The sequence below is a fragment of the Cervus canadensis genome, chromosome 6, assembly GCF_019320065.1.
Source record: "Cervus canadensis isolate Bull #8, Minnesota chromosome 6, ASM1932006v1, whole genome shotgun sequence".
Lineage (NCBI taxonomy): Eukaryota > Metazoa > Chordata > Mammalia > Artiodactyla > Cervidae > Cervus > Cervus canadensis.
Window position 1 is genome coordinate 19,019,887 of NC_057391.1, and position 13,598 is coordinate 19,033,484.

The 13,598-nt window shown below is 41.1% G+C and overlaps 1 protein-coding gene across 6 annotated transcripts in view; it reads right to left on the minus strand.

The window, feature by feature from the left end:
• Positions 1-13,598, minus strand: part of NPTN (neuroplastin) — a 67,187-nt gene that overhangs the window by 19,432 nt on the left and 34,157 nt on the right. For all 6 annotated transcript variants that reach the window (XM_043471022.1, XM_043471020.1, XM_043471024.1 and 3 more), the window contains 2 exons: positions 11,020-11,191; positions 7,610-7,704 (listed from right to left, as the gene is read on the minus strand). In XM_043471022.1, coding sequence (XP_043326957.1) covers positions 7,610-7,704; positions 11,020-11,191 — 267 coding nt within the window. The remainder of the gene's footprint in view (positions 1-7,609; positions 7,705-11,019; positions 11,192-13,598) is intronic.

The following is a 13,598-nucleotide window of genomic DNA, read 5'->3' on the forward strand; positions in this document are numbered from 1 at the left end:
CAATCAGAAAACCTGTTCTTGCCCCACCAGCTGAGCTAGATGGCAGACTAACAGCAAGAAAGGTAACTGAACTCTCAGAACACGTCAGCAGTGGTCAAAGAAGGGGACTCTTAGGGCACAGAGGCTACCTTTTAAATAATCCACAAATTATTTGATATTCTTCCCTTCATGAGGTGGAGCCCAATTTCCCTCCCCTTGAGTGTGGGCTGGACTTAGTGACCTGATTCTAAAGAATAAAATATAGCATATGTTATACATACACGTATTTATAAAATGTTTTTTCTGTATGTATGTATATATATAAAAAGGCGTACAACTTTGGAAACTAGTTTACAAAATACAAAGTGGCTTTCTGTGCATGCATATGCTGTTTCTCTCTTTCTCCCAATCACACACTCTGGGGGAGGTCAGCTGCCATACTAGGAAGACACTCAAACAGGCCATGGAGAGGCCCACAAAGTGAGGAATTAAGGCCTTCTGCACAGTCACTGAGGCAGTCATCTGGGAAACAGATCTTCCAGCCCCAGCCAACAACCTGAGAGACCCTGAGTCAGAAGCACCCCACTAACCTGCTCCAGAATTCCTGACCCACAGAAACAGTGAGGTAGTATTTGTTGTTTTAAGCCACTGATTTTGGGGATAACTTATTATGCAGCAACAGATTAATATAATCACCCAATGATGCAGATATTACCCCATTTTTATAGATTAGAAAACTCAAGTTTGGTAAAGTTTTTAAGAACTAAAATTATACTGCTAATAAAAGGTAAAGCCAAAATCCAAGTTCAGGAATTTCTGATTCCAGAGGCCATGTTCTTTGTTCTTTACCAAACAGAAAGGGAAATAAACCAAACTAGAACAGAGTCCACAAACAATAAAAATATACAACATGCATTACTGGTAACTGCAAAGCAAACTGCCCAAATGTTATCTTTGCTTGCAGATGTATTAGAACACTCTAGACCAGAGGAGGGACTGATCTATCTGCTATAATTTAACTACTGTACTTCATATATTATAATGTAAAGCGTCTTGGACTTCAAGCAGAGAAATTTGGCTCTACTGAGACTCTATTACTCACTGAGTAACCCAAGGTGGGTCATTTAAAATCCTTTGAGTTTCAGTATTTACTTCTGTAAAATGGGAATAAAATACTCACAATTCACAGAGGTCTTATGAGGATTAATTTACATCTCTCTATTAATCTAGCACACTCTTGGAGCCCAGTGTCAAAAATAAATATTTAAATTTCATTTTCAGTCAGGGAAAGTTTAGGCTAAGGCAGGTGTTTGAGTTCTAAGAAATCAAAGAGATGCTGAATATTATGTCTTCTCCCTGTTTGCTGATATAAACAGGACTCTCGTTTATAGCTCTAATAAAGTTTACTTATGTCAGATACTGACAAATTATACTGAATAATGGCCTATTTATATTGATTATGGTACCTTGCCTTATATGGGCTTGCCATTTAATAAGGAGCTACTTAAACAGGTCCTGTTGGTCTGCAGGTAGGTCTGAGGAGTTGAACAGAGTAAATACTGCTTACTTCCCTTTACCTTCTCAGGAAGGCACAGATGAGGTAGCAAAGAAGTAGTAAAGATCTTTAAAAGAGATCACAGACCCACTTGGAAATTAACTCATGATCTGGCCTTATTAGCTACATACTCTAAATCCCATGAATTACTGGATGGACCCTTCTAGGGTCCTGATGAATGCAACACTGGGCCCACCATGTGGCCCTCTCCAAGTCTTGGGTTGCCCACCGATACCTGACCCGATCTCATTATCTGGGCCTTTGGCTGAGGACAAAGGCATGTTCCTCAGGACCTTCTGCTGCCTAAGCTGCAGGCACTTAGAGAAAAACATCCAGCTTCTCTGCTAGGCTGGTGGATGTACAGAGTGTCAGCTTAGGCAATGGAGGTATTTTTAGTTGAAGTGAAGAACTGACTCGTCGAAAAAGACCCTGATGCTGGGAAAGACTGAAGGCAGGAGGAGAAGGGAACAACAGAGGATGAGATGAATGGATGGCATCACCGACTTAATGGACATGAGTTTGAGTGAGCTCCGGGAGTTGGTAATGAACGGGGAAACCTGGCGTGCTGTAGTCCACGGGGTCGCAAAGAGTTGGACACGACTGAGCAACTGCACTGAACTGAAGGTTAAATAAAGTTAACACAACAGAGCTGAGATAGGGATCAAGGTATGGGGCCCCTTACCTGCGCTGCTCATTTTTCAAAGCAAATTCATAATCGTGCAACTAATTTTCAAAGAAACTCCACCCTTAAAAGATACTGTACAGTGTCTCATCATATAACACACTGATAATGTAGAGATGGTCTCTCTGCTTCCTTCAGGCAACCTATCAAATCCCAGAGACAAATTTTCTATAGGCAAAAATATAAGTTTGGCTGAAGGTAGACGGAGAGTTAAGATATACTGCTAGCCAAGGGCCAAGCCCAAGAAGCAATACAAGACGGCCAAGACAGAAGCAAGAAAGATGTTGGCTTTTTGGCTCAGTAATTATACAGAGTAGATTCACCACTGATGTGAGGACTAGAGCAGTCTGGGACTAGTGCTGCCTTCCACGGACGAGGCCTTTTCTTTTCCTGCAGGTGAAACCACTGGGCAGGGGGCACTGAAGTCTCCACTAAGACACTATACTCATCTGGAGTGCTTTTAATAAGCCTGATGCCTAGGGCACATTTCATATACCTTAAAATCAAGTTTGAGAACCGCTGCTCTGACACCTTTCCTGGCATCAGTGTCTGAGGGGATTAGAGGGAGTGTCTGAGACAGGGAGATGAATGTTTCAAAGTACAGGGGGCACTGAGGTGACAGTCTCAAGGTTAAGAACTTGACAGTCACTACTATTAGGAAAAGAAGCTTAAAAATCACTTCCTTCACTAACCCAGCCTCTCATCTGTGTCCATATAAGGAAACCACAGACCTTTAGAGCCTTATAGAACCTTCAAGATCATCTATCTCAGCCTACTTCATCGTATACTTGGAGAGTCTGAGGCCCAACAAAGGAATGTGACTAGTCAGGATCATGGCAAGTTTTTAACAGCAGGGTCAGGATTAGAACCCATTTCTTCTCTCAGTCAACTCCTTTACATTGTTATTTAATATGTTCTGAACACAGCAGTGTGGCGTAGTGCTTAGGAATATGTGCTGTGGCACAAGGGTGCTTGAGTGAGGACGCTGGCTCCACTGGTGGACTCTGTCACACTGAGCACGTCATTCAATGCCCTTGAGCCTCAATTTTCTCACCTGGAAAGTAGAGAGAATAATGGCATTTACCTCAGAGTGCTGTGAAGACTACAAGAGAGGAGCCACACAAGTAATGTACTTGGCACAGTGCCTAACACACAGTAAGCAAGCAGTAACGTTAGCTGTTCTTAGTCTTGTAACAATGAAGTAGGTGAGGGCAGCACCCTGAAGAGAGGAAAAGAAGGAACAGGTATGGCTGTGGTTGATGTCCAAAATGTTCAAGCAGCTCTGCTTTCAGACTTTTCAAGTCAGGGCAATTCTGAGACAACCGGCTTTGACATCAGCTTTAACTTAACCATGACACAACCTCAAAGCATCTTCACCTGTCAAACTAGCTGCCCATCAAACAAATAAATGAGCACAAAAACACTCTGCATGCGGAAAGTGCTGTACAAATGTGAGAGATGTATTATTACTCTTAATAATGATATTTGTCACCATCACCATACAGTCTGCCTCAACCAGTTTGAACGTTGATGTATCAGTCATAAGTCCATGCAACGAAGTAAGAAGCAGGGAGTCAGGACAAGGTCACTCACAGAAGCCCTAACATTTAGTCATAATATTCAAACAGAAAGAAAGCTAATGAGTAGGGACAAGTAAAACAAGATCAATCTTGGCTCTCATTGTCACCAAAAGATTGAACTCATTTAAAATGCCCAACGAGCAGCAAGACATAATGATGGGCTTAATAAGACACCAGACCCAAACCTTCTCAGTGCTGGGATGGACCTTTCACAAGAGGTGATGGCATGTCTGTTGCAGAGGATTTGAAGACCACCAAAATCCTTTTCCAAAAACAGCAATAAAACTCAAACTCATTGTTTGTTGGATTAATAAAAATGATTAAAGGGTGAGGATAGGGTCTGGGAGTCATGAGAAGTGTTTTTTCAACTTTGTAAACTACATAGAAAATTTTAACTTGCTTTTATGAGCACATTTTTTAGTTTTAGAAAAGCAAGTAAGATGAAAAGAGAGGGAGCAAGGGCTAGAAAAGCTGAAAATTTTCAGGGACAGAAAATTCAACATCTATTCATTCACAAATGCTGTATGGGTAAGGCGTGGAGTCTCTGGAAGACACAAGACTCTGAGGAGTCGAAAGGCTCAAAAAGGAAGACGATCCCAAGAGAGGCTGTTTATGGGACAGAGGTCCTACAAGGTCTAGTTATCACTGTTCCCTCTCCCCCTGGCCAGCCCTGCTCCATCTTCCTCCCCCAGCATCTGCTCGGGTCACCTGCCAAATACCTAAGAAATGTAATCCTCAACAGTAATAGTATCTTCTTGTTTACACTGTGCCTCATGCTTGTCCTTTGAAAAAAGAGAAAGAACAAACCCTACTTCAGGTGCAAGGCCTTCCCTGCTGCTGCTGCTGCTAAGTCACTTCAGTCGTGTCCGACTCTGTGCGACACCATCCCTGGGATTCTCCAGGCAAGAACACTGGAGTGGGTTGCCATTTCCTTCTCCAGTGCATGAAAGTGAAATGTGAAAGTGAAGTCGCTCAGTCATGTCTGACTCTTCGCGACCCCATGGACTGCAGCCTACCAGGCTCCTCCGTCCATGGGATTTTCCAGGCAAGAGCACTGGAGTGGGGTGCCATTGCCTTCTCCAAGGCCTTCCCTACTACATGTATATACAATCATCCCCAAAATTCCTTTCTCAACAGGGATCTACAGATTAGGGTGGAAAAGCACTGCCACCTCAGGTCTGTTTCCAAATATGTGTCCCTCCCTGTGGTTCCTTCAGCCTTTTCTTTTGTACATAACAAGTAACTCAAGATTTGGTCATGTGACACACAATGCCTTGTCCCTGGCTAGTCTAAGTCCTTAACTCCCCACAGGGCTGAGGCCAAACAAACACCTTGGGAAGTTCTCAACTGCAGGGAAAGCCAGATGGGGAAGAAGGGGTCTGAGTGTAGAGTAATGGGCTGAATTATATTGCCCTTAAGTGCCAATTTAGTTAAAACCACAAATGAAGATTATGAGTCTCCTTTCGGCAGAGGTCACTTACGTTTCCTGAAAATCCCCTGAACTTCTCTGTTCTTGAGTGCCACCACCTCTTGCCTATTACTTAGTAGAGTTTTTATAAATCATTATAGCTATAAAAAGATAACTTGTCTCTTATCCCACCCTAGTGGAGCTGAGAAAAAAAAAATAAGAGTTTACATGAAAATGCTTTGGGAATAACACACACACTGGTCTAAATTCAAGGCAATTTTCTACCCCAACCACAATCAGGAGCTAGTTTCGAATATGATCCTGGGTCTATGGAAAACCTTTTTAAATTTACACAAGAAAAGTCAAATGTTCAGGCTTTATCAGACCAAACTATCCCTAACCCGAAAGACATTAAGTGTTCAGCTGTTTTCTATCCAGGTGTCAGGGGAGAGTAGGAAGAGAGGATAACTAGAATTCCATATGCATTTTCTTGACAGATTAACATACCTGCCCAAGCTAGTTACAGAATATGTTTTAGCATTATACAAAAACAGAATTCTCTTAAGGTCTACTTCTTTAAAATTAGGATGTTTAACACCACCTGCCCAATCCTCCTCACAGGACTATTGTACAGTACAAATGCAATAGAGCACAGTACATGCCTTCGCTATGGTGAGATACTGTGTATGCTGTAACTTCCTCAGAAGACACTCCTGCCTGAAGCTTCCAGACCACTTCCCTGCCAAAGAGAATGTGAGGAAAGATGCCTCTGGGGCACCTGAACCCCACCTTCTCAAGCAGCCAACCAATGGAAAAATAACCCCTCTCCACTCTTGAAATGCTGCACAGAAATCATTAACTCCTAATCAATATGATCAGAGTTAGTCAGGACTTGCAATTGTATGTAATTTATTCTTTAGGCTTGGAGAGCTTGATTAACTAGACACACCACTTTCCCTCCCTCACCTGTCCTAATCTGTTTCCTCTGCACTTGAACTTTGTGCCAAAGGCTCAGTCTGGAATGTTGCAGGGCTTTAACTCTCATACGGAGGAGTCAAATATCTACTCATGTAGCTCAGCTCATCTGGGTGGGGAAGGGCCCTTGGCTGGTTTAGAGAAAATGTTTTCTCATACCTACATCCTATGCTGAACAAATATGGCATTCTTTAAAAACAGAGATAAACCCAGATCTCTGGAAGAAAAACCACAGAGTTAATCAAATCCTAGGTTCTCTGGTTTGCGTGAGCTGTAACCAAGCCACTGTGACTCAATCCCTGCAGGCATTTAGAATTCAATCTTAGCTGCTAGAGGCACTACCCATCCTTACGTCAACAAGGACACAAGTCAGGGCAAGTGTCACCAAGACACTACTTTCATTTAGTAACACCATGTAATAGAAACTTTCACTATGTCCAAGCTTTTTTTTTTTTTTTGAGTCCAAATTTTTAGTCTTCCAAATATTTTAAGGAAAATCTGAATACCTGCTATAAATTAAGGAAAATCTTAATACCTGCTATATATAGGCCATTCCCGTTTCCTAAATTTATCCTTCCAGTTTCTAGAAATCACCCTATAGATTTAGACAACAAGTTTGTGTCCTTTCTAAGCAAAAATGAAAAGGCCTGGAAAACACCCTCATCTCTTCAGTCTGACCTCGAACAGTAGCCCTGCCTCTCCATGGTCATTTTATAAAATGGAAAAACGTGGTGATGGGAGTCAAGACTTAAGTTCCATGCTATCATAGCGTTGTCACAAACTGATGGTAGGACAAGAGAGCCAATGGTTTTCACTTTTCTGGGTCTCAGTTGCTTCTTTGAAATAATACAGGCAAGTTGGGTTAAATGTTAGTTAGCTCTAACTCTTACAGTTCTATTGGCCTTCCTTGAAACTTCCAACTACAATCTCATCTTTAAGATGCCATGCACCCAGAGGTTCTTTTAAAATTCTAATGAATTACCTACAAATAGTTTAAGTTCATTGGAGAACTTAACTGGCACACTGGAGATAACTACACAATAATACTTAAAAGGCACTATTCTAAGAACTTTACCTAAGGATGAACCATATGAAGCTGCCAACACTGAAGTATTTTTTGAACTACAAAAACAGCAACTTCAACTTATTTATTCCCTCTAACCAACCCATGTGCCATGTGGTAGGTTTTACAAAAGATGAAAACAGAAGCATAGAGAAGTTAAATAACTTGCCACAGTCATACAGCTAGATGATGGGGTTTGGATTTAAACCCAGGCAGTTGGGCTCCTGAGCCTTCAGTCCTAACCATAACATTACATACTGCCTCCCATAATGAAAACAAGAAAAGCCTGAAGACTGGAAGCCCAAGCCAAGATAGTGTCTCAGAAGGAGAGTGAGAGGCTTACGCCGCAGCCTCTGTTGGGTTGTACCTTTTACTTCAATGGTGGCATTTGCTTTAGGAGCACTGAGAAACTGATATACACAGTGGTATTCGCCTGAATCCTCAGCTCTCGGCTTATTGATCCTGCAGAGATGAGAAGAAAAATAAAGTGAGGAAGCTGGGAACAGTCAAAATACACAACAAAAGGAGAATCAGGGGCAACCAGGGACCCTGCTCTCCGAATTGTGCCCCTGCATGCAACTCACTTCCTTCTAACTATAAGCAAAAACCTCTCTCTGTGTATTAATGACTTACTCCCTACTAGGTGCCAGGAATACAGAGATGGTCCCTAACCTTAAGATATTTCAGCCTATTGGAGAAATACATTACAAAAAAAGTAACCAAAAGAGTTGTACAAAGTACTAAAATCTACACTTAGATACAAAGGATGGGCCCATCACCAAAAAGTTCTTGCTCACCTTGTGGTTCCAGTCAAATAAATAAGAGCAGAAAGAAAGCATCTTTTCCTGCACTTTACTGAAGAGTTTGTTTTAGTGGTACTGTTCTTCCTACCCTGTATTTTAGTAGCATGCTTTTCTGTAAATCTAATAACAGAATAGGATCAGTTGGGGGTGGGGGGAATCTGCCATCAGAGCATCAGCCACAGAGATGCAGCTCAACTCTTAGGTACAGCTAGAACTCCAGGGCCGTGCATGATCTGGCCCTTCCCGAGTGTCATCTCAGCCACTTTCTAGCCCTGCAGGTCTCTTTTCAGTTTTTCCCCATCCACCTGCTGAACTTGTTCCTAGCTCAAAACTCTGACAAAAGATGTTCTGTTCTATAGAATGCTCGTCCCATTATTCTTCATCTCCCTAACTCCTTTTCCATCAGTCTTGGCTTACATGTCATTTCCTCCCACCCCCAATCTAAATGACATCCCTCTCCCTGACATTCTCTCATACTATACTGTAACCCTTCACAGCACTTATCACAATGTCTAATTATTTATGTGATTGCTTGATGAATGTCTGTTTCCTCAATAGACCAAGTTCTATGTGGACAGGCATTGTTAATTTGGTGCACAATTCTATACCCAGCACATACCCCAATGCCTGGAATATAGTAGAAAAATGAGTGAACACAAACAAGAGTGAACAACTATGCACAGATCCAGACCAAGTTAAGCAGAGTGAAAGGAAGGACTGTGAAAAGTGTGTGTGATGAGAACAGTACTTCTGAATTCTAAAGGGTGATCCTAAACAAGCTTTCTTGGACCTGAAAGTCAGCTTCTTATCAGCTAACTGCACACTGGCCTACATAAACCACGAGCTCAAACATGTGCAGAAAGGCTAGTGTGTAATTACAGTAAACAGAGAAACATCAGCTTCCAAATTAAATATTGTTTCACTCCTACTTTTCTGCTGAACAGTTAAAACATACTTGTGATGACCAAATCTCCACTGCACTAGTTAACATCTGAGAAAAACTCCTAACCTCAAAACACTGGCTAAACGCATTTATCCATCTTACTGTTCATCTCAAAAAAGAAACAAGAGACTATGGATGAGGAAAGACACAGCCCACTCACAGGACTGTCTCAGCATACCCATGGCAGCATAAGATTCTAAGAGGAGCCGTCAACAGTCTACTCAAATTGACACAAATGACCCGTGAACAGTCTACTCAAATTGACACAAATGACTCTTCTTACATCAATATGCTCCCAACAAGAAAACAGAGGCAAGTCAGTTGCTCTTAGTAATGTTCCAGAGTTAGGAAGGGGAGGAGGAGAAGCAGCAGCAATATCTTCAGGGTTTAGATTTACTGTAGTAACTTGAGAAGACGACTCCCAAACTAGGGGCCATGCCAGTGGGCTCAAAATCTCCCCACAACATTTCCTTCAACTAGCTGCTGGGAAGTAACTGAAGCAAATCAAAAATGTCCCCTGCAGGCTAAGCACAAGCACAGTTTGTGACGGGCTCCATGGCTGACTTACGAGGTGGCCCAAGGGTCTCCTCAGCTGTTACTCTACAAAATGTGAGTTGTTACTCTACAGATTTCCCAAAACACTTGTGACAATGCAGAACACCCTGGAAAGCCTCAAACAGGCTGAGGAAAAGAGAAGAGGCATTCTATAAAATCAGGTTCAAACTTTATATAAAGTTACAGCTCAAAGCTTTAGGGGTAACATAGTGCAAGACAAGAGAAATACAATTGGATACCTGGTATCTTTGAAGAGGTATTATAAAAAAACAAACTTGCAAAACTAATGGACAGACCAAGAATAGATGCCTTTTATTCCACCCAATATCACTATTCAATTAACCTTTTCCAAACTATGAGGACATATCTCAGGCTATATTTCAAATTTTATATCAGAAGAAACTACAGTGGAAACAGATTAACTACCTTGCCACAAAATGGTATAGTACAATAGAAAAACAAACAGAAATCCTCAATGATCTAGATTCTAAAGAGTCAGAAGACCTGGAACCTAGGCTTGGTTCTGCAACTTATTAGACACAGTATGTTGCCTTGAAAGGAGTCAAGCGTTATTACTCTTTGAGTCTCAATTTTCTTACCTGAAAAAAGAGGAAGAGGATCCACAAATTAATGTGAGTCAATTAAATAAGGGATAGGAAATGATCTCAATTCTGCAAAATACTGCAGAATGTCCTTGCTATCACTGGGTACAAAGGTTTTCCTGGTCTCACTCCAGTGCACTCTTTAGTCGCACTGCATCATCCTGCCAAATAGGATTAGCTGATCCTTTTCAACTAGGAACAAACTATCCTCAAAGGTGAGGTGCCATGTGTTCTAAATATTTCAAAATATACCAAATCTTTGGGTGCTGGATAACTTCAGCCAGCAAATATTCCCCTTTCACCAAAGGGTAATTACAGGGTACCATCCTTTTCCAGATCACTAATGAGCCCTATATACACTGGGCCTGATCAGGTTATGGTCATAATAAAACACTCCTAAAAGCTAACTCACTAGGAAATCTACTCAGTGGGAAGAATACTTATGGTGATCTTGCTCTAAGAATCCAAGATCAGATTTCAATCTGATTCCTCAAACTACTGGATTAAGTCAAGAGACCTGCATTCTAATTGTGGCTTTTTTATTGACTAGCATTACTACCTCAAGCAAATCACTCCTAATGCCCTCAGTTGCTGTTATCATAATGAAGAGATCTTTTATGGCTCTCAAACCTGGTTGCTCATTAGAAATTACTTGGAAATCCTTGGAAATTCTAGCCTCACCCCAGATATACTCTGGATTAGACTCTCTCTCGAGGACCATATATATATATATATATATATATGTATGTATGTATGTATGTATGTATACATATCTCTCATGGCTCTCCCACATAGCTTAATTACAGGTTATGAATGTGAAGTAAATTCAACCACGTACCCTCTCATCTTCCCAGGAGCTGCTAGTCCCTCTCACCTGTATTCCATGTTGCTGGCATTCTTACGAGTGGCAGTCAGTTCTACCCCATTCTTTGTCCAGTAGCTGTATGTAAGGGTGTGAGAGTTGGAGGTGAGGTTACACTGCAGGGTAACAGAGGGCGGAGAGCTTTCTCGAATAATGACTTCTTCACTGGTGACAATCCTTGGTTCTGTAATAAGAGTGCACAATGATAGGAAGCCATAGTTCCATTCTCCGTAGCCCTGGCCTGAGAGTAGGACGGGGTAGGTTGGGGAGACTAGAAGAGGGAGGGCAGACAGGACCACACGAGGAATTTCACTTTACCACTTTGGAGGAAGTCAATAAAGGAAAAACAATGATTATAAGCAAATGATCACTAGCGCAGACAACAGCCTGAAGACCAGCTGGCCTAGACGTGAAAAGAATGGGAATATTATGGATGCTTGTACTGGCAACAATTCACTTACGCATTTGAATACCATCATTTTTTGAGATAAGAACCACCAACCAATTCGGCTTCAATTAGAAAATCAGGCTCCACCTTGCAATTCTGAAGACAAAGGCAGTATCATTTAGATAACTAATAAACTTCCTATGGCGTCACTAGGCCTTGAAACAGTAATAGTTGTAATTAGGTAATACATGTATGGCTTTTCCCACATTTAAATCTGAAATCTATGGCAAACCAGCCATGGCCATTAACTATGCAGAAAAAGACAATATATATCTTAAAGGCAAATTTCCTACTGAAAGTCTATTGCATTTTCCAAATTTTGCCGAGAGAAAATTCCTAAGGAACCATCAGTTCTTCTCTCCAGCCCATATTTTACTTCAAAGACAAAATATTTTCAGAATTGCACTTTAAAATATTTTTCAATCTAAGATAATCATAACTAGAATGTAGTATATGCTGGTATTATGGGCTCCTAGAATTTTAGAGCTGAAAGGCTCTTAGGATTCAATGAATCCCAGTCTTTAAGAGCTAGAAAGGTAAAATGACTTGTGCAAGGCCATAATTATTATTAGTGACAAAGCTGGGCCTAGAAAACACATCTGACCAAATTCTTTATCCCTCCCCCTCCAAGCCAAAAGTACCCCCATAACACTTTCCACCCTAGAGAAAGTTATATACTTCGTCTTTGGGTTCTACCTGGGCTTACATAACCTGGGATCACTCATCTAGTATCTACAAAAATAACCTGTGTCAAATGTTATAATACATTGAGCAGAAATATTTTAAGGCACACTGTATCAATACCATTCCTGAAAGGTTCATCTTTAAAGCACTTTGAATTCCATCACTATATTAAAGTCAAGAAGTCTATTTGTTGTCTTTTCTTGTTCTTATTTTTAATCATTTCCCAAGGTTAGTTCTTTTTCTACTTTAGGTCGATCATTCTCCAGTAAAGTTAAAATCTTTTCCAATCCACAATCAGAGGTATTTGCTCTTTTTTTCCCAATTATTTCCTAGAAATCCTTGACTAACTTTCCATTTTCCTGCACCTGGCTACTTCCTGTCTACAACTCTCTAGCAGCTCCCTGACACCATTTTATACACGTATAGTGCTGACTCTATAATTCTTAAAGACAAAACTCTCTCTCTTCACTTGAACCAAGCTTTGTTCATTTTGCAGGAAGGGGGAGAGGATGGAGAAGTCATGGGACACTTGAAAAGTGTAATGCCCAAGCACCTCCTAATCAATGTAACATTTCTGACTGTAGAGCTCATATTGTCAAAGAAACTTGTGATAAATAAAGCAAATCCTCAAGTTTGCTCAAGTAAATCGGTTCTTATTATTTTCCAACTTTGGCAAAAAGATAGTGGTTATCTTCCAATCAGCATTGGTCCTTATCGGTAACACCAAACAGGGTCTCTATGTACAGATAATGGAGGCATAGCAGCCACTAAGACAGAAGCAGATGCATGTAAACACATTAGCGCAGTGGTGTCCCATGGTTTCCAAAACACACTGGACAGAAGCCAAATCCCTGGGCCTTAAGTCGAGCAGAACAGCTGCAAACCCTGCAATGGAAGGCGCACATACACCATCAGCAGAAAGCATCACAATTCCAGGAAAATCAAAACCAAGCAAAAACAAAAGAGATAAAGAGAACCAGTACTCCACAGAAATTAAAAAATATAAAGGCAACATTAAAACCCAAACACACTTTTAGTTTTTTACTGAATTTTTATTATCCAATTTTATTTTCTGTCCCATTTGGGACTCGTCTTCTGGTTCTTCCTCTCAGACTGCACTGAGAAAAGGTAAACTTTGAGGCCAAGAGCTTCAAGATGGTTAAATTATAAGGAGGCCAAAGTAAATGCTACTCTTACCTGTGGTGATGCAAATGACCACTGCAGCTCAGGGAGATTAAGAAGTTGATGAAAGCAACCTGGTGAACTTTCTGCCATGAATTCTCAGAAGGCAAAGGAAAGCACATTTTCCCTTAGGTGTTAAAGATCCAGGAGAGAGTCAGCAGGGAGCAAGTCGATAATTTTAACAGGTTTAAATATGATTCTGCACCATAGGAGGGTTGTGGGGTGGCATAACCTCCCTCCTATAATCACTATATATGGAAACCGGTACTAGACCAAG